The 23741-nt window shown below is 41.1% G+C and overlaps 1 protein-coding gene across 1 annotated transcript; it reads right to left on the minus strand.

Annotated features, from left to right (window-relative positions):
• Window positions 1-18471: 18471 nt before the first annotated feature.
• On the minus strand, window positions 18472-23440 carry GPR50 (G protein-coupled receptor 50; the record flags this gene model as incomplete). Its single annotated transcript, XM_082717955.1, has 2 exons — window positions 18472-20147; window positions 23254-23440. The coding sequence occupies 2 exons, from the start codon at window positions 23438-23440 to the stop codon at window positions 18472-18474; spliced, it is 1863 nt and encodes a 620-aa protein (XP_082574081.1).
• Between the last annotated feature and the right edge of the window lie 301 nt (window positions 23441-23741).

The raw sequence follows: 23741 nt of genomic DNA on the forward strand, positions 1-23741 counted from the left end.
CAGCTTAGAATGTGTGCCAATAAGAGTAGAATTCCTGGGCCAAAGGCTGTGAAATATCTAAACCTCTTGATACATATTGCCAATTGCCTTCCTGCAGTGTAGATAAATTCCCTTTTCCTTACACCTCTACCACAATGGGCATTCTCACTTAAAGAGAAGCTTTCATTTGGTAGACAATAAGGACAGTATTTTAAAATTTGTGGTTTTTACTGCTAATGAGGTTATCATATTTATTGGCCTTTTGTATTTTTTCATTTTGAATTGTCTATTGCCTATGTTTCTATTGAATTTATCTTTTTTTTTCTTTTTTAAAAATTTATTTATTTGAGAGGGAGAGAAAATGAGAGAGACCGAGGTCAGTAGGAGAAGCAGTCTCCCTGCCAAGCAGGGAGTCCGATGTGAGACTCGATCCTGGGACTCCAAGATCATGACCTGAGCTGAAGGCAGCTGCTTAACCAATTGAGCCACCTAGGGTCCTGAATTCATCTTTTTCTTATTGATTTCTCAGAATACTTGGTATATATGTGTTGCAAATATTGTTCTGAGTCTGTCATTTGCCTCTCAATTTTATTTTTGGTGATTTTCTTGATTTGTAGTTCTTCCTTTTTTATAATCATGTTTATCAAATTTTCTCTTTATGGTTTCTTCCCTTGTTTTCATGCTGAATATGTTTTATTTACCCACAAATCACATTATTATTCACCTTCACTTCCTCCTCCCTTCATTATTTCTTTTTGTACATGTAACTCTTTTTGTGCTTCTTTACTTCTTTTTTTTTAATATTTTATTTATTTATTTTATAGAGATCTCAAGCAGGCAGAGAGGCAGGCAGAGAGGGGGAGGCAGGCTCCCCGCCCAGCAGAGAGCCCTATGTGGGGCTCTATCCCAGAACCCCAGGACAATGACCTGAGCCGAAGGCAGAGTCTTTAGCCCGCTGAGTCACCCAGGTGCTCCCATGTTTCTTTATTTCTTAAACTAAAAGTGTATTCCATGCTTATTCCAAAACACACACAGATTCTGTGGGATTTTTTTGTTTTTATGAGCATATATCAAAATGAACACTGGGAATTATATGCAACTGATGAATTACTGAACACTACATCTGAAATTAATGATGTAATATAATTTGGCTAGTTGAATTCAAACTAAAAATAAGAAAGAAATGTCATTGCAATATGCCATGTGAAGGAAAAGGCATCCAATAAACTAATCAATTATTTTTTTAATAATTTTATTTATTTGACAGAGATCACAAGTAGGCAGAGAGGCAGACAGAGAGAGAGGGGGAAGCAGGCTCCCCGCCGACCAGAGAGCCCAATGTGGGGCTCGATCTCAGGACACTGGGATCATGACCTGAGCCAAAGGCAGAGGCTTTAACCCACCGAGCCACCCAGGCGCCCCTAATCAATTATTTTTAATAAAGACGTTTTATCTATATAGTCTTTACCTATAGAGTTTTCTCAAAAGAGATCTCACTAGACATATTACTGTACAACAGTATCTTTTTTTAACCTGGAAGTTCTATTTTAAAGGGAGAGTGGGTTTTTTTGTTTGTTTGTTTGTTTGTCTGTTTAAGATAAAGTGTTTTTATTTTTTTTTCTTCTTTTTATTAAGTTTTTATTTAAATTCCAGTGAGTTAACATACAATGTTTTATTGTTTCAGGTGTACAATATAGCAATTCAGTACTTCCATAAATTACCTGTGTGCAACAGTATCTTAAGGTGAGTCTTCCATTTTATACATACATGCTTATTTATCTTATTTTTTTAATTGTCACACATCAAACTCCTTAAATAATCAGAATTTGTTTTGGAGTATCCTGTGAGGGCCATCGTTAATAAGACATTTTTGTACCAAAGAGTTAACCAATTATCCAGTGACATTTATGGAATAAGTAACATTTATAGATTAGAAATGATACCTTTATGCATAACAAATTCTTGTATACTGGGACCTGTTTCTAGGCTTTTTAGTTTGTTCCATTAATCTATGTCTATCTCTTACAGTGATGCTGCACTGTTTTGTTCTATCTTTATACCTTTGAATGTCTAGTAGCACTGATAATAGTGGAAGAGAGAATAGAGGAGGAAAATGAAATCCTTACCCTAGGCACACAACTTAATGAACCTCTGAATATTTCAGTGATTCAGCAATATCAACCCAACTACTTTTAATTGTGTAGGGTTTTGCTTATTATTTATTATTTTTGTTTAGCTTGTCATTTTGGCTTGGTTTGAACCAGTGTAATTCCTGGTAAGACTTAAAGGCAAAGATCTATGGTTACTCATTCTCCAAATGTCAGATCTGCCAGGGCAGAGAAGGCATGCTGGCTGGCTCCTCACCACCTGTTGTAGGGAGAGAGCAGGTGTACTTAGCTTGGTTGCACTACCCAAGGTCCTAAGGTTGACTTGAGGAAAGTAGTGACTCTTCTTGCATGGACAAGAATTAAGCACAATAATCATTGTGTTTTACTGTATTAGGGGAATGTGGAAGGGGAGGTAATCCCCAGACATAGATGCACACACTTGCTCATGTCCAACACTTACCACATGACATGCTCAAGAAGGCACCGGTGGGGTTTTCAAGGACTTCAGATCAAAGAAGCCTAAACAGGGTTTTGTAAACCCAGGGAAAATTTCACTTCCCACAAATTCAAATCCGGGCCCTCCTCTTCTCAATACACCAAATCTACATCATGCTTCCCAGGCTCCCCATCATTATTAGTTTATAAAGATTCATTGATATTCAATTAAGTAGTTCTAATGTTCTCAATGCAGCCCTAGACAGCACTTTATGAAAGAATACATCCGCCCTCTGGAGACAGCTGGGGAAGCCAATTAGTCGGGGTAAATTTGCATATCAATCCAGCTGTGGAATGAAGTCAGCCTTGTTCACCAGTCACAATGTGAAGAGCAAAGGGGGGACTCCAAGTGCTCCCTTGTCCTTTATTCCCTCACCTCAAGTGAGCCACAGCCTTCATTAAAATGCTGTGAATAGTGGGAGAGAAAACCCCTAAATGCTCCCATTCCCTGCCAAGTATGCACTATCACTTAGAAGCAATTATTAATGGAGAATGTTTAATGCCCTCCCAAAGGTTGGTACTAATTCACATAAATATTGTATCACTTAACAAAGGATATTTGTTTGAGAGTTTGAAAAATTGGGTAGTAATTCTATTGTTGAGTTAAACTTCAGTATAATGAGGTTCCACTTTCTAATGATTCTATTATATAGCAAGGATTCAATTCAATTCAACAAACATTTAATGAGTCACTACTATGCTAAGATCCCGCACAAAGTGCTAGAATGTGCAGAAGCATTTTGCTCAGGCACCAACAGTAACTTTCAGAGATCATGAAATCAAAGACCATGACAGTTCGAGTCCCTAAGCTCACTGAGCCCAACCCCAGATTCATTCAAAGTTCTGCCACTAGAAGTCTCCCAAGACAGCCTTGCAAATCTCTAAGGCATTTTATTATTTCTCCACTGGTTTCCCCTTTTTCATGCTAAATTGAAGCTCTTCTACCTTTGGCAGCCCTCTACACCAGTGCAGGCCCTCTGCCGAACACAGTGAAATTTGTCCTCGACCCCTCTAAGAGTGTATAAGCCAGAACTGAACACAATGCCTGACAGTCCCTGGTCAGGCTCTCATTCTTCTGTTTCTAGAGGACATACCAATTAATGCAGCTTATAATCAAGATCACCTTTAGCAGTAAGAGCACACTGCTGAATCACATTGGATTTCCAATGAAAATCCTAAAATCAGGAATATAATGTAAAAAAAAACCACACAGAATTGTGAATCAGTCAGATTTAGGTTTGTCACACTTGGAATAATAATTGTAATCTTGTGCAAGTTAATTCACCTCTGTAAACTTCAGTTTCCCCATTTTTCAATATTAATCTTTGTTTTCCATCTTTTGAGAAGGATTATTAGATATTATAAAGAGTATTTTTCAAAGCAAGGTGAGTTCAGGTGGACTGTTAGATAAATTTAACACATTTTTTTATTAATTCAATAACTTAGCCTGGTTGACTTGAGGTTTAGGATATAAGGAGTTTGTTTAATGAAACACTGATAAACTTTGTAAATGTTTGTCATTATACTTTTATGCAAGAGTCCATCCTGGGCACAGGAGAAGAAGGAAAGACAATGGTTTCTGTTGAATAGGTTGTGTTTATGCTGGGGCAGGATAACTTGGATAACTTGGATAACAAGTTTGTTCAGAAGATTAAATGAGATAATTCTAGTACAAGTGTTTGGCCCAGGTCCTGCCCCAGCATAAACTTTTGATTTTTTTCCTTCTTGCATACATTATATATATATATATATATATATATATATATATATATAGAGAGAGAGAGAGAGAGAGAGAGAGAGAGGGAGAGAGAGAGAGAGAATATATTATATATTAAATTATATATAATATAAATCAAATATAAAAATTAAAGTGAGTCTTCCATTTATAAAATTGTATATAAATTTTATATATAATATATAAATATATATTTAATATGTTGTATTAATTTACAAAATTTATTAATATGAGGTGTTTATAAACTTATTAATTTATATATCTTTATAAATCTATAAAGTTTATTTTAAAATAAGGTGTTTTATACATACTGAGGCCCCAGTATGCAAGAATTTGTTATGCATAAAGGTGTCATTACTAATCTGGAAAGTTACTTATTCCATAAATGGCACTGGATAACTGGTTAACTTTTTGGTACGAAAATGTCTTATTAAAGATGGACTTCACAGGATACTCTAAAACAAATTCTGATTATTTAAGGAGTCTGATGTGCGACCATTAAAAAATAAAATAAATAGGGGTTCCTGGGTGGCTCAGTGGGTTAAAGCCTCTGCCTTCAGCTCAGGTCATGGTCTCAGGTCCTGGGATCGAGCCCCACATTAGGCTCTCTGCTCAGCTGGGAGCCTGCTTCCCCCCCCACACCTGCCTTTCTGTCTACTTGTGATCTCTCTCTCTCTGTCAAATAAATAAATAAAATCTTTTAAAAAATAATAAAATAAATAAATGTGTATGTATAAAATGGAAGACTCTGGTTGGGTTATGGACATTGGGGAGGGTATGTGCTATGGTGAGTGCTGTGTAGTGTGTAAGCCTGATGATTCACAGACCTGTACCCCGGGACAAATAATACATTATATGTTAATAAAAATAATTAATAAAAATGAATAAATAAATAATGGAAGACCCACCTTATTTTTTCATAAATTTTAAAAATTAATATAAAATATTAAATATATAAAATTTATATACAATAAAAAATACACCACTCCTTTTTAAGTGTTCAGTTCATTGGGATTTACAAAACTATACACTGATGTAATCACCACTACAATTAATATATACAATATTCCCGTCACTCTCAAATATTGCCTCATGTCCCATTACAGTCAATCTGACTATCCATACTTCTCAAAAGAAGGTTGTTCTGATTCCCTTCACCATAAATTAGATTTACCTGCTCTAGAGTTTCACATAACTGGAATCATATGGTATATACTCTTTCATGTCTGACTTCTGTCACTCAACAAAATGTTTTGGAGATTCATATTCTGTGTATATCAGTAGCACATTTGTTTTTAATGAGTAGTAGCTCACTGTAAGGATATACCATAGTTTATTTATCCAGTCACCTTTTGACAAACATGTACTTTTTTTTCCAGACTTTGGCTACTATGAGTAAGTTGCCATTTTCCTCTATCAAGGTCTTGACCTAAATGGAGTAAGGGAGGGCTCAGGCCAGAAAGGGCTTGATGCACAGTCTGGATGGTGAGAGTCCAAGGTTTTCAAGGGCCAAGATGATGTCAATCACCACCAATCCCATACCAACATAACTTCAGCTATTGAAATGGCTACATTCATTGTTTCAGATTCAGGAATAAATGAACTCCCTAGCCGGTTCAAAATTATGAGAGACTCAGAAGCCCAGGGTAAGTGGAGTTTGAACAACAAATCCACAGAATACTGTTCATCTTGGATTTGACTCTAGAACAAAGAGAAATGGAAAGTCAAGGTGAAAATATCTTTACTTGTATCTTCAATTTATTTCACTTTTTTTTCTCACTTATATGTTTTTTTGATGAATACTTTGACCTTTTTTCTAGTTCAACCCAAAAGATGCCTATCCCATGTTCATAGAAGATCTAACCAAATTTAAAAAATTTTTTACATCCTCTGTAGTTACATGACTATTGAAAGAGTAACACGTTTCATAAAACAAATCCAGAAAAACTAATTATAAACAGGAAACTCAAAATCACACATGAGTTTAAGAACATCATCCCTGAAAGAAAGATGATCTTTCTTTTTCCAAAGGCATCAAAGTCTGGAACCCAGCAGGAGTTCCATATAAGTGCTGATGACCAGGGGCCCAGAGCAAAGGTTCTGAAATAGGGTGATTTTGTCCCCCAGGGAACAGCTAGCAATGTCAGAAAACATGTTTAATGGTTACAACTTGGGCAGGATGCTACTTGCATCCAATGGGTAGAGGCCGAGGATGCTACTAAACATTTTACAATTCACCAGGCAGCCCTCCACCACAAACACACACACAAAAAATTACCTAGCCCCAAGATGTCATGAGTGCTGAGGTCAAGAAACCTTGTTCCAGAGGGATGACTATTCACTCAACAAATCTTCAGTGAGTCACTTACTATGACTCAGCTTGTCACTTACTAGAAGAGTGCTCTGGGCAGATCCCTAAGCCAGCGTTCTGCACCTGTAAAATGAGGGAGATGGTAACAACAGCTATGTTACAGGGAAGTGCTTGAGAAACGGTTTTGCCATTCTCTTACCCTTCAGCTGTGCTGCTTACCAGGTCTGTGACTTTGAGCACGTTACTTAACCTTTCAGGGCCTTCATTTCTTTATTTATAAAACAGAGCTGAATAAAGTGTTGTGAAGGCTCATAGGTCAAGCCACTTGAGCTGGGCTTGAGAAAGGCAGGTTTTTGCCACTATAAGATAAAGCAAAAATGTGCCAGCATGAAAGAAATTATCCTTGTATGGACTTGGGGCTTAGAGAAAGAGAAAGTTGTTTCTCTGGCAGTTTTGATCTCACTCCCACTCTTTTCTGGCTTTCTCTTCTCAGCAATGGTCTGGTGGTAGATGAGTGTGCCAAGGAGCAGATATGCCAGCATTTTGGCAGTTGAGTCCTCCAACTTGTACAGAGACTTAAATGGGGGTAAGCTGTGAAAAGTCACTTGTACCTACAAATTCCTGCCTAAAATATGGAAATGCTTCTAGAAAGGACTGATCCTAAAGCACTGTGTGGCACCAATGTGACAGCCAATTCCAATCACCAAATATTATGAAGTCTCTATTACATACTAGCCATCTTCTAAAAAGAGGAAACAAAGGGAAGAGAAGGAGAAGAAGTCTACACTCAATAAGCACCCACTCTGTCCTAGACACTAGAAAAAGGGCTATGTTATCCCATTTGGTCTTCACAAAAAAAAAAAAAAATCCCTATGAAGTGTGAATTACTGTATGTACAACTATACCAAATTTTCAGGTGAAAATATAGGTTTAGTGAAATAAATCCTCTGCCCAAATCAGTCAGTGCAAAATCAGAACATACAGCTAATTCTATGACTCTGGAGGAAGACGTGTTCTAGCCAGTCATTCTCCTTGTTCTCAAACCATTATGGTCTACAGATATGACCCTGAGGAACTCCCTTCTTCTCTCGCTGGGCCTCAGCTTTCACACATGGAAGGTAATGGTTTGGAACTAGGTCCTCAAAGGGTTTTTCTAACTCTGACTTTTTCTGACTTCACTTAAGTTAAAAGAAAAATCTCTGACATTGGTGTTCTTTCAGCAATTTGTCCAGAAGTCATTCTGACAGAATTCTTCCTTTGGATTTGGCAGCCTGGTTAATTTGTAAGTGAAAAGTACTTTCTCCAAGGTGAAGAGGAAAACTGGGAGATTTGTTAATTAACTAAGGGCAATGAGAACAACTCTCTTTTGCCTTTGTTTCCAGGACACCTTATCTCTTCATTTTTCTTCCATTTGTCTGGTAGCTCCTGCTTAGTCTACTCCTCAGACTTGTCCTCCACATGTTCCAAGAAATTCTAGCTGGAACACCTGGGTGGCTCAGTTGGTTAAGTGACTGCCTTTGGCTGGGGTCATGATCCTGGAGTCTAGGGATAGAGTTCCACATCACATAGGACCCCTTGCTCAGCGGGGGGTCATCTTCTCCCTCTGACCCTCCCCCCTGCTTGTGCTTTCTCTCTCTCATTCTCTCTCTCAAATGAATAAAAAAATTTTTTTAAAAAGAAAAGAAAATATCTAGCTATCTAACTGTGGAGAAGCCTTTACCAATAAGGAGTTCCCAACTACTAGAAGTGTTCAATCAGAGGTTAAATATCTGTGAGAGACCTGATACAAGAAATTCCCACAGTAAGTGTTAAGTTCAATTAGACAACTTTTAAATAAAGTTATTTCCAACTCCAAATTTCATGAGTCTACCAAGTGCTAAATAAAAACTCTGGTCAAAGAAATGCTATAGGAATTCACAGTCAACAGAAAGTCTCCCTAGTTTTTGTTTGTTTGCTTGTTCAGTTTTTTTTAAGACTTTATTTATTTGACAGAGATCACAAGTAGGCAGAGAGAGAGTGGGAAGCAGGCTCTCTGCTGAGCAGAGAACCCGATGCAGGGCTTGATCCTAGGACCCTGGGATCATGACCTGAGCCGAAGGCAGAGGCTTAACCCACTGGGCCACCCAGGCGCCCCAACCCTAGTTTTAAGCTGAGTCTAAGGGAAGGTTGGCGAATCCTAAAGGACATAATAATTAAATGAAATAGATCAATTTCAGTCTATCCCAACATAAAAGCTTTCCAAAACTATTGACTATGACTTCTACAATTGCTTTATATGATGGTCCAAAGAACGGATTGGATTTTAAAGCTGAATTGCGTAAGTGTTAAAATACCTGTCTAGGCAGCCCCTTTGTCAGTAACTCTGGACAGACTGCAAGTTAGGAAGAGTGGACTGAATAAGCTCCAGAATGCAGGACTCTGTTTCTACTGTTCTGCCATCTTTATGCTTCATGCAAACTGTACAACTCAGGACTCTACAACCTGCCATATGCATCTTTCCAACTCTTAGCCTTTGCCCATGTTATGCTGTCTCCCTGGAATGCATCTTTCCTTTTCAGAGTAATACAATTTTGGCCATTCATTTAAAAAGATGCCTGTCTGTCTACATATTAATTATCCTCTTTAACATGTTTGGATAACATTGCCATAAACCATCACCCAGTCAATGGTTATAATGCTACTCATTTTTTTTAATCCAAGAACATCTCTCTCTCTCTCTTTTTTTTTTTTTTGTATTGAGATATGATTACCTGAATTTAGGTCTGTCTGAAGGAAAAGAGGGCAGAAATGGAGAGAATCCTCCTGCCCTTTAACCTAAATTCTCAATTCTCAAGTCTGTCCAACACTACATTTCCTACTCTCCTCCACCATCACACAAGAATCTTTTGTTTCTGGGGACTCTTGAAAGAACTGCAGGTTCCATCTGGAGCCTAAATCTCTATCTTCTTCTACATTTTAAGAATAAATTTCTCTTTGGTGTCAAATAGCTTTTTGCTATTATTTAGGGGTTTAGATAGAGTTTATATTCAAAATTTTGGTCACATTTCTTCTGAAGTTTTCTTGATAACAGGATTGCCATTTTAAATTTTCAATCATGCTTCTGAAATTTCCCCTTTAAGTTTCAAATTGTTTTTATGTCACCAAACTCTATACTCTGGCCTCTTCAGCTGGTAAGACAGTCAGTCTCCACCAGGAGTCACAGTTGTGGGACTTGGCACAGATGGAACTGAGGGTATTATGCTAAGTGAAATAAGTCCATCAGAGAAAGACAAATACCATATGATTTCACTTATATGTGGAGTTTAAGAAACAAAACAGATACATATAAGGGAAGGGGAGAAGAAATAAAGTAAGATGAAAATTGATAGGGAGGCTAACCATAAGAGACACTGAACTCTCGGAAATAAACTGAGGGTTACTGGAGGGGAGGTGAGTAGGATGAAGGGGTAACTGAGGGATGAGCACTAAGGAGGGCACTTAATGGAATGAGTACTGGGTGTTATATGCAACTGATGAATCACTAAATTATATCCCTAAAACTAATAGTACACTATATATTAAGTAAATTGAATTTAAATAAAGAATAAATATTTTACATGGCAAATGCACCATAAACAAAATCAAAAGACAACTGCCAAATGTGTAGAAGGTATTTGCAACATATACTAGACAAAGGAATCATAAACCTAAAAATGAAGAACTCAGAAAATGAGGGAAGTAGAGACAGGACCAGGGAAGAGCAAGGCAGTTCAATAGAGCTGATACATGGAGTGGGTCAAGGAAAAGTACTGTCAACCTAAGGTTAGGAGGATGATTGGAAGAACAATGTATTTGTATCTGCAGTTTATAAAGAGTGGAATAGAAAGGTTGGGAAATGGATACAGAAGTTCTTAAAGTAATCCATCTAAGAGATGATGGTTGTTCAAACCAAGAATTAAGAACAAAAGATGAACTAAATTGGTTTTTTTTAAGATTTTATTTATTTATTTGACAGACAGAGATTACAAGTAGACCGAGAGGCAGGCAGAGAGAGAAGAAGGGAAGCAGACTCCCTGCTGAGCAGAGAACCCAAAGCAGGGCTCGATCCCAGAACCCTGGGATCGTAACCTGAGCTGAAGGCAGAGGCTTTAACCCATGAGCCGCCCAGGGGCCCCAAAAGATGAATTAAATTGTTATTGAAAAGGAGAAGGTACTGGATTGATCAACTAAATGGACTAAATGGATGAGGTAGGAGTCTTGGATGAAACCTGGGATTTCAATATAGACAACGAGGTACGTGGTAGTGCCAGACAGAGTGTAGAGAGCACAAACATTAATTTATTTTTGTTTTAAGTGTAGTTGACACACAGCTTCACATTAGTTTCAGGTGTGCAACAGAGAATCCAAACATTTAAATTCTGCCTCAGAATTAAATATGATCCATGTAAATTGTTGAGTCCTGTGTTTGGCATATAGAAATTATGAAATGAGGTTAGCTATTGTTGTTTTCAGCTAACCTGATTTGATTAATCCCAACATAATTCACTATGAAGTATTATTTAAAATTGGTATTTGGCATTTTCTAAGCAGATGTGAGTTCAAATTGTCCAACTTTCCAGCTTTCTGACTCTAAACCAGTTTCTTAACCTTTCTTGGCCTCAATGTCCTCTTTTTGAAAATAAGAGTAAATATTATTAATCTGGCAGTGGTATTTTTTAAGATTTTATTTATTTATTTGACAGAGAGAGAGAGAGATCACAAGTAGGCAGAGAGGCAGGCAGAGAGAGAGGGAAGCAGGCTCCCTGCCGAGCAGAGAGCCCAATGCGGGGCTCGATCCCAGGACCTTGAGGTCATGACCTGAGCCGAAAGCAGAGGCTTAACCCACTGAGCCTCCCAGGCGCCCCTCTGGCAATGGTTTTATGAAAATTAGAGATAAGAGAAGTAAAGTGTCTTGAGTGATGCTTATGACATAGTAGGGATTTAGTAAATGGTAGCTCAAACAAAAAGCCACATTGTTCATTTCAAGCCTTTAGATTAGGTTGGGGATTCTCCCTTATTTATCTTCTTAATTCCCATAGACTACCTGCCTACAAGAGAGTCTTACGTGTAACAGATACTCAGGAAATATGTATCAAATCTATGATAAATTTTTTGCTTGACCTTTCACTATTTTTTTCCTGCTAATCTGCCCAAGACTATTAATCCTCATTTTAAAAATATTCCTCCTAAGGTTATAGGCGCCTCGGTTACAGCTCCTTCTAGTTTAATTTCCACCGCACCTTTTTAAAGTTGCAATGACTCATGCTTCGTAATTCCACACCTTCTTAGAAAACTGTACCAACTCCCTCCATCCCCGCTCCCAACCCCACATGGAAGTTTGATTCAATAGTAAATGTTCAGTCCTTGTCTGGCTTGAGTGTAATGAAAATTACTCAGTTTATTGAACCTTTTCTAGAACTTCTGCAGTTGATTAATGAGATGCTCAAACAACTTGAATTTAATCACGGTGAATCATAGCCACTGAAAAAGGCATTTAATTTGACCTGAAATATTTGCACAAGAAAAATATTAAAGCTCAGGCGTGACTTGTGATTAGCAACTCTATAAAAATAACCATTTGAAGTTTTGTAAAATTGAGGGACAAAGGACCAAAAACCCATTAGAAAAGTGTGGAAACTACATAAAAAGATAATAATTCACCCTGAAAAAGAACATAAAAATGCCCCTTAAACATGCGAAAAATATTCAAACTCAGTACATATTAGAGAGCTGTTGATGAAAGTATACTGAGATACAGCTTGTTACCTAGCAGACAAGCAAAACTAAGAATTATGACAACAGAATCTGTTGATAAGTCTGTGGGGAATCACACATGCTCATACATTGCTGCTGAGAATGCGAATCAGTACAGCACTTTCAGAGGGCAATTGGTAACACCTAATAGAACTTTCCAACACAGAAATTTCGATTTTGAGAACCTATTCTTGAAGATGAACTTAAAACAATCCAAAAATACTTATGCATAAGAATGTTCCTGTGGGGCGCCTGGGTGGCTCCGTGGGTTAAAGCCTCTGCTTTCGGCTCAGGTCGTGATTCCAGATTCGAGCCCCACATCCGGCTCTCTGCTCTGCGGGGAGCCTGCTTCCTCCTCTCTCTCTCTGCCTGCCTCTCTGCTTACTTGTGGTCTCTGTCTGTCAAATAAATAAATTAAAATATTAAAAAAAGAATGTTCCTGCAGCATAGTTTGTAACTGCAAAGTATTGGAAGCAACCTACATGTCCACACATAGGAGAGTGCTTGAATAAATGATGCATAAAAAAGAATGAAGAAGCTCTTCATGAACTAACGTGGAGTGATTTCTATGGCATTAATACACAAGTGAAAAAAATTAAAGTGCAGAAGGGTATCAGAATGGCAGTGTAAGAGATTCCAAAAATGTGTTTCTCCATAAAAGCAAGAACGTCACAAAAAGGCTCAAAATCAACTTTTTCAGAACTCAGCAAGTTAACCTAAGTCCTAGAACAAACAATCCAAGGAGAGTTTATTCCAGAAAAATGACTGAATCTTAGTAAGAACTATGAGGTTTCGTGGTGCTTTAACTTTCCCTAATTCCATTCCTTTCCCTTAGCAAAGTGTATATATTGTGTTATTCTTTTTAAAGAAATTTAAAAATGGACAGAACTGATCTGTGTTAATAGACATTAGAACAGTGGTTAAATTTGGGGAATGTATTGACTGAGTTGGGACATGAAAATACCTTCTGGGATTATAGAAATGTTTTATATCTTCATCTGGAAGATAGTGATATAAAAATGCACATATGAGTGAATAGCCATTTAGTCATACACTTCATATGTGTGCATATCATTGTATATAATGTATAGTTTAACTAAAATTTAAAAACTAAGATGTGGCTTTAGTGAAGGGTAGACAAATAGACTAATGAGACAGACTAGACAGTCTAGAGAGAAATAGCTAAATGACAGAGAGATGATAAATAATTTTTATTTTTTGATTAACTCATTATAACAAATGTGCAATGGGGCAAAGGATGAAATATGAACCATGACTATATAAAAAAATTGAACTTTGACTGATACCTTACAGCAAACACAAAAAAATAGCTTAAGATGAAGCATAGACTTAAATGTTAACGGCAAAACAATAATATTACTAAAAGAAAAACTTGGAGAATATTCATTATATTAATCAGAAATTTCTTAAGCACAATGCATAGTCATAAAAGGAAAAACTAATTAAATTAGACTTCATAATATTAAGGATTTTGTCCCTCAAAAAATACAATTAAGAGAGAGAAAGAAGGCAAACCACAGATAAAGAGAAGATATTCATAAAATATATATATATATATCCAGAATATATAAATAATTTCTTCTACTGCCAATAAGAAGACAGAAACCTCAAATTTAAAATAGCCAGAATGTTTGTTCACACCCTTCACTAAAGAAGATACATGATCACATCAATGATCATGTGAAAGATGGTCAACATTATTAATCATTTTAAAAAATGCAAATTGAAAATATAATGGTATAGTACTAGATACTAGAATAGCTAAAATTAAAAGGCTGAGATTACTGAATGTTGGCAAGAATGCAGAGCACCTCAAACATATACATTGCTGGTGCCAATATAAATTGGGTCAAATCCTTTACAAAAATATTTGGCAGTGCGTACTAAAACTAAATACACACATAATCATGACTCAGCAATTCCAAACCTAGGTATATTACCAAGAGCAATGAATCCATATGTGTACCAAAAGGCATGTACAAAAGTGTTCATAATAGCTTTCTTCATAGCAGCCCCAACCCAAAAAATAGCCCAAATATTCATTGTAGTATAATGGATTTAAAAAATTGTTATAGTCAATATGATGGAGTCATACACAGCAATGAAAAAGAGCGTACTTCTACCAAAAGCAATGCAAATATATCACAGGCAAATTTGTAAGCAGAAAAGCCAGATACAAAGAGAACATACTAACGCTGCCATTTAAATGGAGTTGAAGAGCCAGCAAAATTAATTTAGCATAATGGCACCCTCTAAGTGCTAGAAATGTTTTATATCTTGATTTCTGTGGTGGTTACACAGATGCAAACATACTGAAAAATTCATTGAGCTCTACACTGAAGATTTGTGTAATTTACTCTATGTAAAATTGTATCTTAACATAAAATAAAGTTGACATGTATAAAAATGTTGATAGGAACACTTTTTATAATAGCCCCAAATTGGAAACAGCCCAAATATTCATCAGCAGTCTGTCTACAAAATCACTAAATAAATTGTGGTATATTCATCCTGTAGATTACTAATATAAAAATGAAACAAAAGCCACTCAAACTACTGATGCATACAAAAAGTGAATGAATTTCAAAGACATAATATGGAGCAAAAGAAGCCAGACTAATATATGATTCATGAATTCTATTCCTAGATATATATCCCAAATAATTGAAAGCAGGAAATTAAACAAATACCTGAAAATCAATGTTCACAGCAGCACTTTTCACAATGCCCAAAAGGTGGAAACAGTCCGCCAATGGATGAATAAATTAACAAAACGGGATGTATCCATACAATGGAATATTATTCGACCATGAAAAATGAATTACTGATACCTGCTATGATATTGCTGAACCTTGAAGACATTATATTCAGTGAAAGAAGCCAGACGGAAAAGGATAAATATTGTGTGATTTCATCTATATGAGATTCCTAGAATAGGCAAATTCATAGAGACAGAAAGTAGGCTAGAGGTCACCAGGAGTTGCAGAGGGGTTAATAGGGAATTATTATTTAATGGCTGCACAGTTTATGTTTCAGGTGATGGGTGAGAGTCACACAATGCTGTGAATGTACTTAATGCCTTGAACTATATACTTAAAAATGATTAAATGGTTAATTTTATGTTATATACATTTTATCATAATTAGAAAAAAATAAGAAACTGTATACAATAGAATATATACTGTATACTTCTTTTTATATGAAGTCCTAGAAAAGATAGAATTAATGTATGGAGATAAAGGTCAAAATAATGGCTGCTTTTGTATGAAGTATTGACTTAAAGAAGGCAAAATGGAACCTTCTAGAAGACTATATCTTCCTCAGAGTGGTATTTACACAGATGTATACATACATAAAAATTTGCCAAGCTGTCACTTTACAGTATGCACATTTCATTTCCATTAAAGAGGAAAAAAGTAGAAACTGGAGGAAACTGTTATTTAAACAGTCACAATGGCTGTGGCAAATCAGAGGCTTCTTGACTTTTGGGAAAGGAGAGGGACAGGATAAAGGAGGGAGGGGCAGAGAGAAAACTCCTAGCTCTGTGCTTAACCTACAGCTTGTTCTTGTGGTGGAGGGGGATTTTAGGGATGGAAGTAGGGCAGGTGAGCAGAGTGTCCACAGCAGTCTCTTCATGAGACTCTGTGAGACTTTGGGCATAAGCAGTGTTTCTTCAGGCACTTCAGAGTAGAGTGTGGGACAACGTTGTAAAAAGTATGGATAGCTTTTTCTTTCCTCCCTCTTCCTTTCAGAAGCCTGTACCCCTTTGAGCCCCCTGGAGAATAGTGCAGGGTTTCCAGGAATATTGGCAAAAGTTTTACACAGGGAGTCAGCCTGATGTCCAGCAGTCATTCTGATGGGGCTCAAACCACTGTGATTTGGGCATGAAAATTTAAGATGACCTCAATTATGCTCACAGCCTGGCTAAAGCTGGATAGAACAACTACTTGTATATAACTCTGTGTGTATGTATATACACGTTTTTTTCCCCCTGCCTTAGGTTTTTTTTATTTTTTTTTATTTTTTATTTTTTATAAACATGTATTTTTATCCCCAGGGGTACAGGTCTGTGAATCAGCACTCACCAAAGCACATACTAAGTGTATACATTTTCTAAACAAAGTTGATATCCTACAGTGTATTATTTTGAATCCACTTTTATTTTAACAGAGCACATTATTTGGGGCATTTCCTTGTCCTTAGAGATTCTTTTGAGACTGTGTTCCTGAGGTCAGGGAACCTTGCCCAGTGGCTGGGGTCTTGTCACCCATCTTGCAGCCAGAAAGGAAACCACCTGTCCTCCTGTTTCCCACTTCTGTGCCTCCCCTCACAGGTTCTTAAGTTCTGTTTCTTGGTCCCAGCAGCCTCTGGGGTTGTGAAATTATTGGAGTCTGGTTTCATGCCTTCCATGGGTGTAAAAAAAAAAAAATCTGTTTTCAGAAGCCATGGCAGACAAGGCCCAGAAGTCTAAGAACAGGCAGGTCAGATCATCCATTGTCACCACACACACCAAACCTCCACCCCAACCTGACCAGAGTTTGCCAAGCCAAAAAACTGGGGGAAGAGTGGTCATTTGACTTGCTATGGAATATAGCAAGCTCACAGAAAGGATAGACCTTGTACCCAGTTCTTCTGATCCAAGGTCAATGCTTTTCCACCCACCTCCCAACCCTCCCCACAAGGAATCTAGCGGAGGAAGTGAATTTATTAACAAATCACACACCAAAGCCACAAAATCACTTTTATTTAATTGCTACCACAAGTACAGAATCAAATTAAGGCAGTATAATACATTTCCACTTATCCTTACAAACTTTTATAAACTTAACTTTATGTGTTAGTTTAAATCAATAGTTGAAATTTGTATTAAACAATTTTTTCTTCAATTCTAGTCAAAAGTCATTTATTTACTGGGCTGTCAGGTGTGCTGATACAAGACATGTACAACTTAATGTTGTGGATGACAGAACCTCAGCCAAAGGTAATGGGACTGGCTGGTGTGGCATCTTTTCCTCCTGTCTCCCTCCCCTATTACCTTGAATTCCCTTCTGAAAGAAAAAGGAAAATGTAAAAATTGATTATGTAGAAATACCAGGCTGTCTAAAAAAAATCTCTTTTTTTAGACAGGATTTGAAGGATTGAATTATAGGATTTGTAGGATTGAATTATAATATTAAATACATGACTATAATTGATCCTAGTGACTACAAATTTAGATTTTAGGAGAAGCAACTAGTTTATGAATGAATTTGTTTCTCTGGAACTAAATGAAAGAAAATTCTGGTGAATGCTTAAAAAGGTAAGTGTCTACAAGGTAAAAACATCTCATCACTTGCATTCATGTTTGACTATAAAAATCAGCACCAATATTTGAATTTTCATAAATTAGAAATAATTCGGTTTGGACATATCTTCCCTTTTGCCATTTGAACTCATAGGCATAAAAATGCACTTTAATAGAGCTTATCAAATTGTGTTCTTCAGATATGGGTCATATCTTGTTGCTGAAATTTACAAAAGAAACTGTTTCAAGTACTTGCACTTTATCAAAACTACCCTTCTGACTGCCATTAAAAGTACAATATAGAATGACACACTTTAAAACATAAAACTTTGCCGTCACATTTACTTACAGAAGCGCTCCTCCCCCAACCCTGGGGGGATGAGAGAAGAAAGCAGGAAAAAGAAGAAGGAAATGAGTTGAGGGGAGAAAATCAAGGTCTAAAATTTCAAGGATCACTGTTGGCTCAAGGTCAACTACAGGAAGAAAGGGAGGCTCAGAATAACAGATGTCAAACTTAGGGGAAATTTGATCTCTAAAATAGCAAGCATGCACATGTGCACGCGCGCGCGCACACACACACATACACTTTCAGAGTATGTTACGTAAAGGAGTATGCCTACAAGGTGGATGTAGCTTACACTATGTGAGTTCATGTCTGTGTGTCTGTGTGTCTGTGTGTAGGTGCCGTAAGTTATCTCACTTTGAATTACATATGCTAGATAAACTTGAAAGTGGATCACTACTTGGCTACCCCTAAGCGCATTTTTCACATAGCCATTTCATCAGAATCAACTTCAACATCAATAACCACAATCTTATGGTAATCATTGGTGGTAGTGGTGGTCACAGTGGGGTCAGGAAGGTTGGCAGCAGCGGCGGCTGCAAGCTCTGGTAGGCTGGCAGCAGACTCAGGGGAACAACTGGCCGGGCTGCAGACAGGCTCAGGGAGGTCAGTGATGTCACACTCGAAGTGGCCGGCAGCGATGGTCTCAGGGTGACAGGAGGCAGTAAGCTCAGGGTGGTCAGCAGCGACAGACTCAGTGTGGCTGGCGATCACTGGTTGGAGTTGGCTGGTGGTAGCAGGCTCAGTATTATCAGCAGTGGTGGGCTCAAGGGGGGTGGTATCAGGCTTGATGTAGCCAGCTGTGGGTCTAGGGTGGCTGGTGGCAGGGCTGAAGGCAACCTCAGAGTGGCTGCTGGCAGGAACATGGTGGCCAGTGACAGGTTTAGGGTGGCTGGAGGCAGACTTGAAATGGACAGAGGCAGGCTTGAAATGGACAGAGTCAGCCTTAAAGTGGACAGAGGCAGGCTTAGGATAGACAGTGGCAGACTTGGGGTGACCAGACGCAGACTTGGAGTGACCAGAAGCCAGCTTGGAGTGACTAAAGACAGATTTATGGTGGCCAGAGACAGACTTGCGGTAGGCAGAGGCAGACCTGGAGTGCCCAGAAGCCGGTTTGGGATGGCCAGAGGCACGTTCAGGTTGGCCAGCTGCAGCATCACCGGGTAGTGGAACATTCCGGGCACTCATCGGCATTTCCTCTACAACAGGACTGGCACGGGCACGATCCTGTTCATGGGCTTGTCCACGGGCTTGGTCTCGGGCGCGGGCACGGGCACGGGCCAGGGCACGGGCCTCCCGAGTCTCCCGAATATCAGAGATGAGGCCAGAGAGGAACAGGATAGGGTGCCGCATAGCATGGAAGATGGTCCAGTATTCTCTTCGGAAATTCTCATTGAGAAGCCCATAGATCACAGCGTTGAGGCAGCTGTTGAAGTAGGCTATGAAGTAGGCTGCAAAATAAAGCCAGTTGGGGATCTTGCCTGCCATCTCTTTCGGACTGACAGCCACCAAGACAGTAAGCACATTGATAGGACACCAGCACACTGCAAAGAGGAGGAAGATCACAAACATGGTTAAAAAATTGCGCACCTCAGCAAGCTGGTTGTCAGGATTCTGCCCCGCCGGGTTACGGGCTGCCAGCACTTTGGTCCAGATCCTCACATAGCAGAAACCCACGATGAGCAGAGGGAGGACGAAGTGGATGCAGACGATGGTCACAGCAAAGACAGGGTTGTTCAGATAGTTGAAGATGCAGGTGTAGGTGCGAGGATCATACTCAATGGTACCGATATACATGTTGGGCAGGACAGCCAGGACGGTCATGATCCAGGTGATGACCAGGAAGATGCAGGTATTGCGCACACTGAAGATCCGCTCGTACTGGAGGCTGTGACAGATGTAGCAGTAGCGGTTGATGGCAATGGCCACGATGTTGAAGATAGAACCGACCACGCTCAGCCCTGTGATGAATCCAACCATCTGGCATTGCAACTGGCTCAGATCCCAGCCCCCAATGGCCATGGCGTGCAGCATCAGAGGGTAGGGGTAGATGGCTACCAACAAGTCGGCCACAGAGAGGCTCACGACGAAGATGTTGCCTGAAAAATATACACGGGAAGAAAGGGAAGAAAGACAGAGAAAAATAAATGGTTAAGTATGGAAGTCTATAAATTGAAACTGAGGAAAAGACCAGCTGAAGTGGTGACAATTTAGAATTGTAGAATTATTTTAGGGAAATATTTTTGTGTTTTTATTTTCGTATGCAAGCATTATTCTGATGCACAACTAGGTTTGGGGGACCTGTCTTTTGGGCAACTTTTTCCTTTCAAACAATGTCATGTCTGCTTTGAGAAAAAAGCGAACTTCTGTCAGAAAGCAGTAAGCAGGCTGCCACCATTTTGAGCAAAACAAAATGCAAGCTTTTTTCCCTACAGGGGGCTAGGGAGAGAAGGGGGAGGGGCGTAGAGGCGATCTTGATAAAGCCGGGGGTAGGAAGTAGGCTAGATGTGTAGCGGGGAGGGAAGAGACTGAAGGAATGTCAGGGAGCCTAACCACCAACGCCCCCACACACACCCCGGAAAAAAAACGAGCCTTCTACCTCCTCTAGGCCAGCATTGCGTTTACAACGCTAACACGTCTAAGAGAATAGTCTGAGAAAGGGCACTAGAGGCCGTCGTCTTCTTAGGAAAACGGCATGACAATAATCTACGAAAAAGCCCAGTAAGTACTTACCATTTCCGAGGTAGGGTAAGAGTGAAAACTGGGGGGAATGGGGTGGGGTGGGGTGGGGAGACCCTGTAAAATTTAGTATGAAACCATAAACAGCGCGTAGGGTGAAAAACAATCAGGAAAAGCCCTGCAAGGATTAGCAGAGGTGCCAGCTTCCAGCGGGTCCAGCGCAGAATCGCTCACCCGCATGTTCCGCTCCCTGTGTAGGAGCTCCTGGCCCGACGCTGAACTTGACTGGAGCCTGTGGCTAAACAGGAAAGTAAAGGCCGGGGGGTGGGCCTCGGCTGCCACTCCCGTTTTGTAGGGCAGTGGTAGGAACGTTTTTCCGAAACCTTTCCAAAAAAAGGAGGAAGAGGACAAATGCAGGCACAGAACACTCTTTTTTTTTTTTTTTTTTTTTGGAAACGCCTCGATGCTAATTAGCATTAGTGTGGCAAAATATTGCGCTTTCTCTTCAACTAGGAGAAAATGATCACTTTTTATTTTTTTAAAGATTTTATTTATTTATTTGACAGAGAGAAATCACAGGTAAGCAGAGAGGCAGGCCGAGAGAGGAGGAAGCAGGCTCCTCAGGGAGCAGAGAGCCCGATGCGGGACTCGATCTCAGGACCCTGGGATCATGACCTGAGCCAAAAGCAGAGGCTTTAACCCACTGAGCCACCCAGGCGCCCCAAATGAGCACTTTTTAAAACGGCAAAGAAATGGTTCCCTCTGCCCTCCTGCCAACGCTGCCAAGGCGCGGCCTCAGCGCTTTCTACCAAGAGGTTCTTTCTAGGGTTTTCTCTCAAAGAAATGAATTGAGAGAAGAGAAGTGGAAAACACAGAGGGAAAAGCCTTAAAAACAAAACCACAACTACCATAAAAACCTTTATTTGAATTGTAGAAGAAAAGAAAGGAGAAAGGAAAAAGGAAAAGGAAGAAGAAAAGTAAAGAAAGAAAATGGGCTTCGCAGGTGGTCCCTGGGGCTCCGTGGTTCCTGGGGGACCGCACTGCTGGAACGAAGGTGAGGTGCAAGCGTGCGGCCCCACGTCTCCAGGGGACCAAAAGGAAATCAGACACGCCCGCCAGAGTTTAAAAGAAAACTTTTCATGACTGTGCGCCCGTCAGTGCATTTTGAAACTTGTATGGTAGTTGTGATTTCTCATCCCCGAAAAGTAATCCCCCAGAGACTGGCTGACTCCTCTCCCCAGAGCCCCGCCCGCCGGGTCCTGCGGGTACCCGACCGTCTCCCCTCTCCCCCGCCTCCTCTGCCCCGTCTCCCCGCTCTCCCCCCCCAACCCGGCCCCAGCCGACCGAGACCCCAGCAGCAGAGATCCCGGGCGCCGCCCCCTCCCTCCTGGGACCCTAGCGCGGAATTCGGTCCCCTTCGCTCCTCCTCTCCCCTTCTCGGCCCTCTCCAGCCCAACGTGCAAAAGGGGCTTACCGCTTTGCAGGGTCCGCCACCCCCACCCTCCCCGCACAGGTCCCCGAGCCCAGCCACCTCCCCCGCCTGCCCCAGCCGCGGTCGCAGCGGGCCCCTCCCCTCCACACTGGCTGAGAGCGAGGGGATTCTCGCTCGCCGCGCTCCGCGCCCCAGCTCCTCACCCCGTCCCAGCGCCCCACACTTTGCAGTCTCTCCGCGTCTCCCGCCACCCACTCTGAGCTCTTCCGCGACCCACCCGCCATCCTCGCCCTGTTCTGCGGTCTTCTACCCCATCCCCGCCGGACGCCAAGCTCCGGGGTCTCCTCCACCCCGCCCTGGGACCCCCAAGACCCGGCTTACGGATTTCGCGATCTCCGCCGCTGCCGCCGTCGCTGCCCAGACCGCCGCTCTGCTCTCTCCGCCTTGCGCCCTGGGACGCGCGGACGGAGCTCGGCTCGGGGGGACTCAGACGACCACCCGGCTCCACACTCAGACGCTAGGGTCTAAGCTCCGCTGCCTGGGAGCCGCCCTGGAGCCGCCCGGGAGTCCCAGGGCCGCAGCAGCGGGGGCTCAGCTGGCTTTAGGGCGCGGCCGCTGCGCTGCGCTCCTGTAAGCGCCACCGCAGCCGCTGCAGCCGCCGCGAACTTAACTTTCCGGAGCGGGTCGCAACCCCGCGGCTCCCTTCTACCCGCACCGCCTGGGCGCGGTCCCCTCTGTGGCGTCCATCTGGGCGTACTATCCCCAGACGGTGGTGGCACTCCCGGCTCGGGTGCCGGCTCCCTCTGCATCAGGTCTCGGACAGGGCAGGACTCGGCGGTCTGCCTCGCTCCGCGGGAACCGGGCTTTGCACTTGGACGCCGAAAGCTAATTTCCTGAGCTCCCTCAGCCTTGAGAAGCTCTAAATTAAGGGGGCCTCCGCATAACATCACCGCACAGGTTTGCAAGGAATTTGAGGATAGGGAAGTTCACTGTGAGGGCACTTCCCAAGGGTTCCCTATTTCAGGCACCAGAACTCGTGCCCGAGGGGTGGCATGTGGCTGAGTGCTGGGTAGGAAGATGGAAAGGTGACTTACCAGAATTTCGAAGCTTCTTGTTCTTTGTCACAGCCAGGATGACCATGGAGTTGCCGATCAGGTCTACGACGATGGTGATGACCATTGCGCAGAACATAAAGATGATTAGAGCTGGTGGGTAGTCTGGCTGTGGCAGCTTACAGCCAATGCAGCCGTATGGGGTGGGAACTGCCCGGGTAGGCCCCATGTTGCTGCTGGAGACCGTTAGGATCTCCCAGCCGGTCTCCCAGCAGGAACACCTGCTCTGTCACCCGGAGCCTGGAGCTTCTGGAAAGCTGCTTCCCCTCCGAGAACCAGAGAGCGAATGACAGCATCCCGCCCCTCTCCGATGAGCTTTTAAAGCCTCAAGAGGCGCTAGCCCCACCCCCAAGTCCCTCCCCCCGACCAATCAGAGCTCCCTGAACACCCCCGCTTTGGTCTCCAACTCTTTTTGGACAAATCCACATCGAGGTGTCGTCTTGCTTCCGACTGCCTTGTTTGTGCTTCCC

The sequence above is a fragment of the Mustela nivalis genome (assembly GCF_964662115.1).
Source record: "Mustela nivalis genome assembly, chromosome: X".
Lineage (NCBI taxonomy): Eukaryota > Metazoa > Chordata > Mammalia > Carnivora > Mustelidae > Mustela > Mustela nivalis.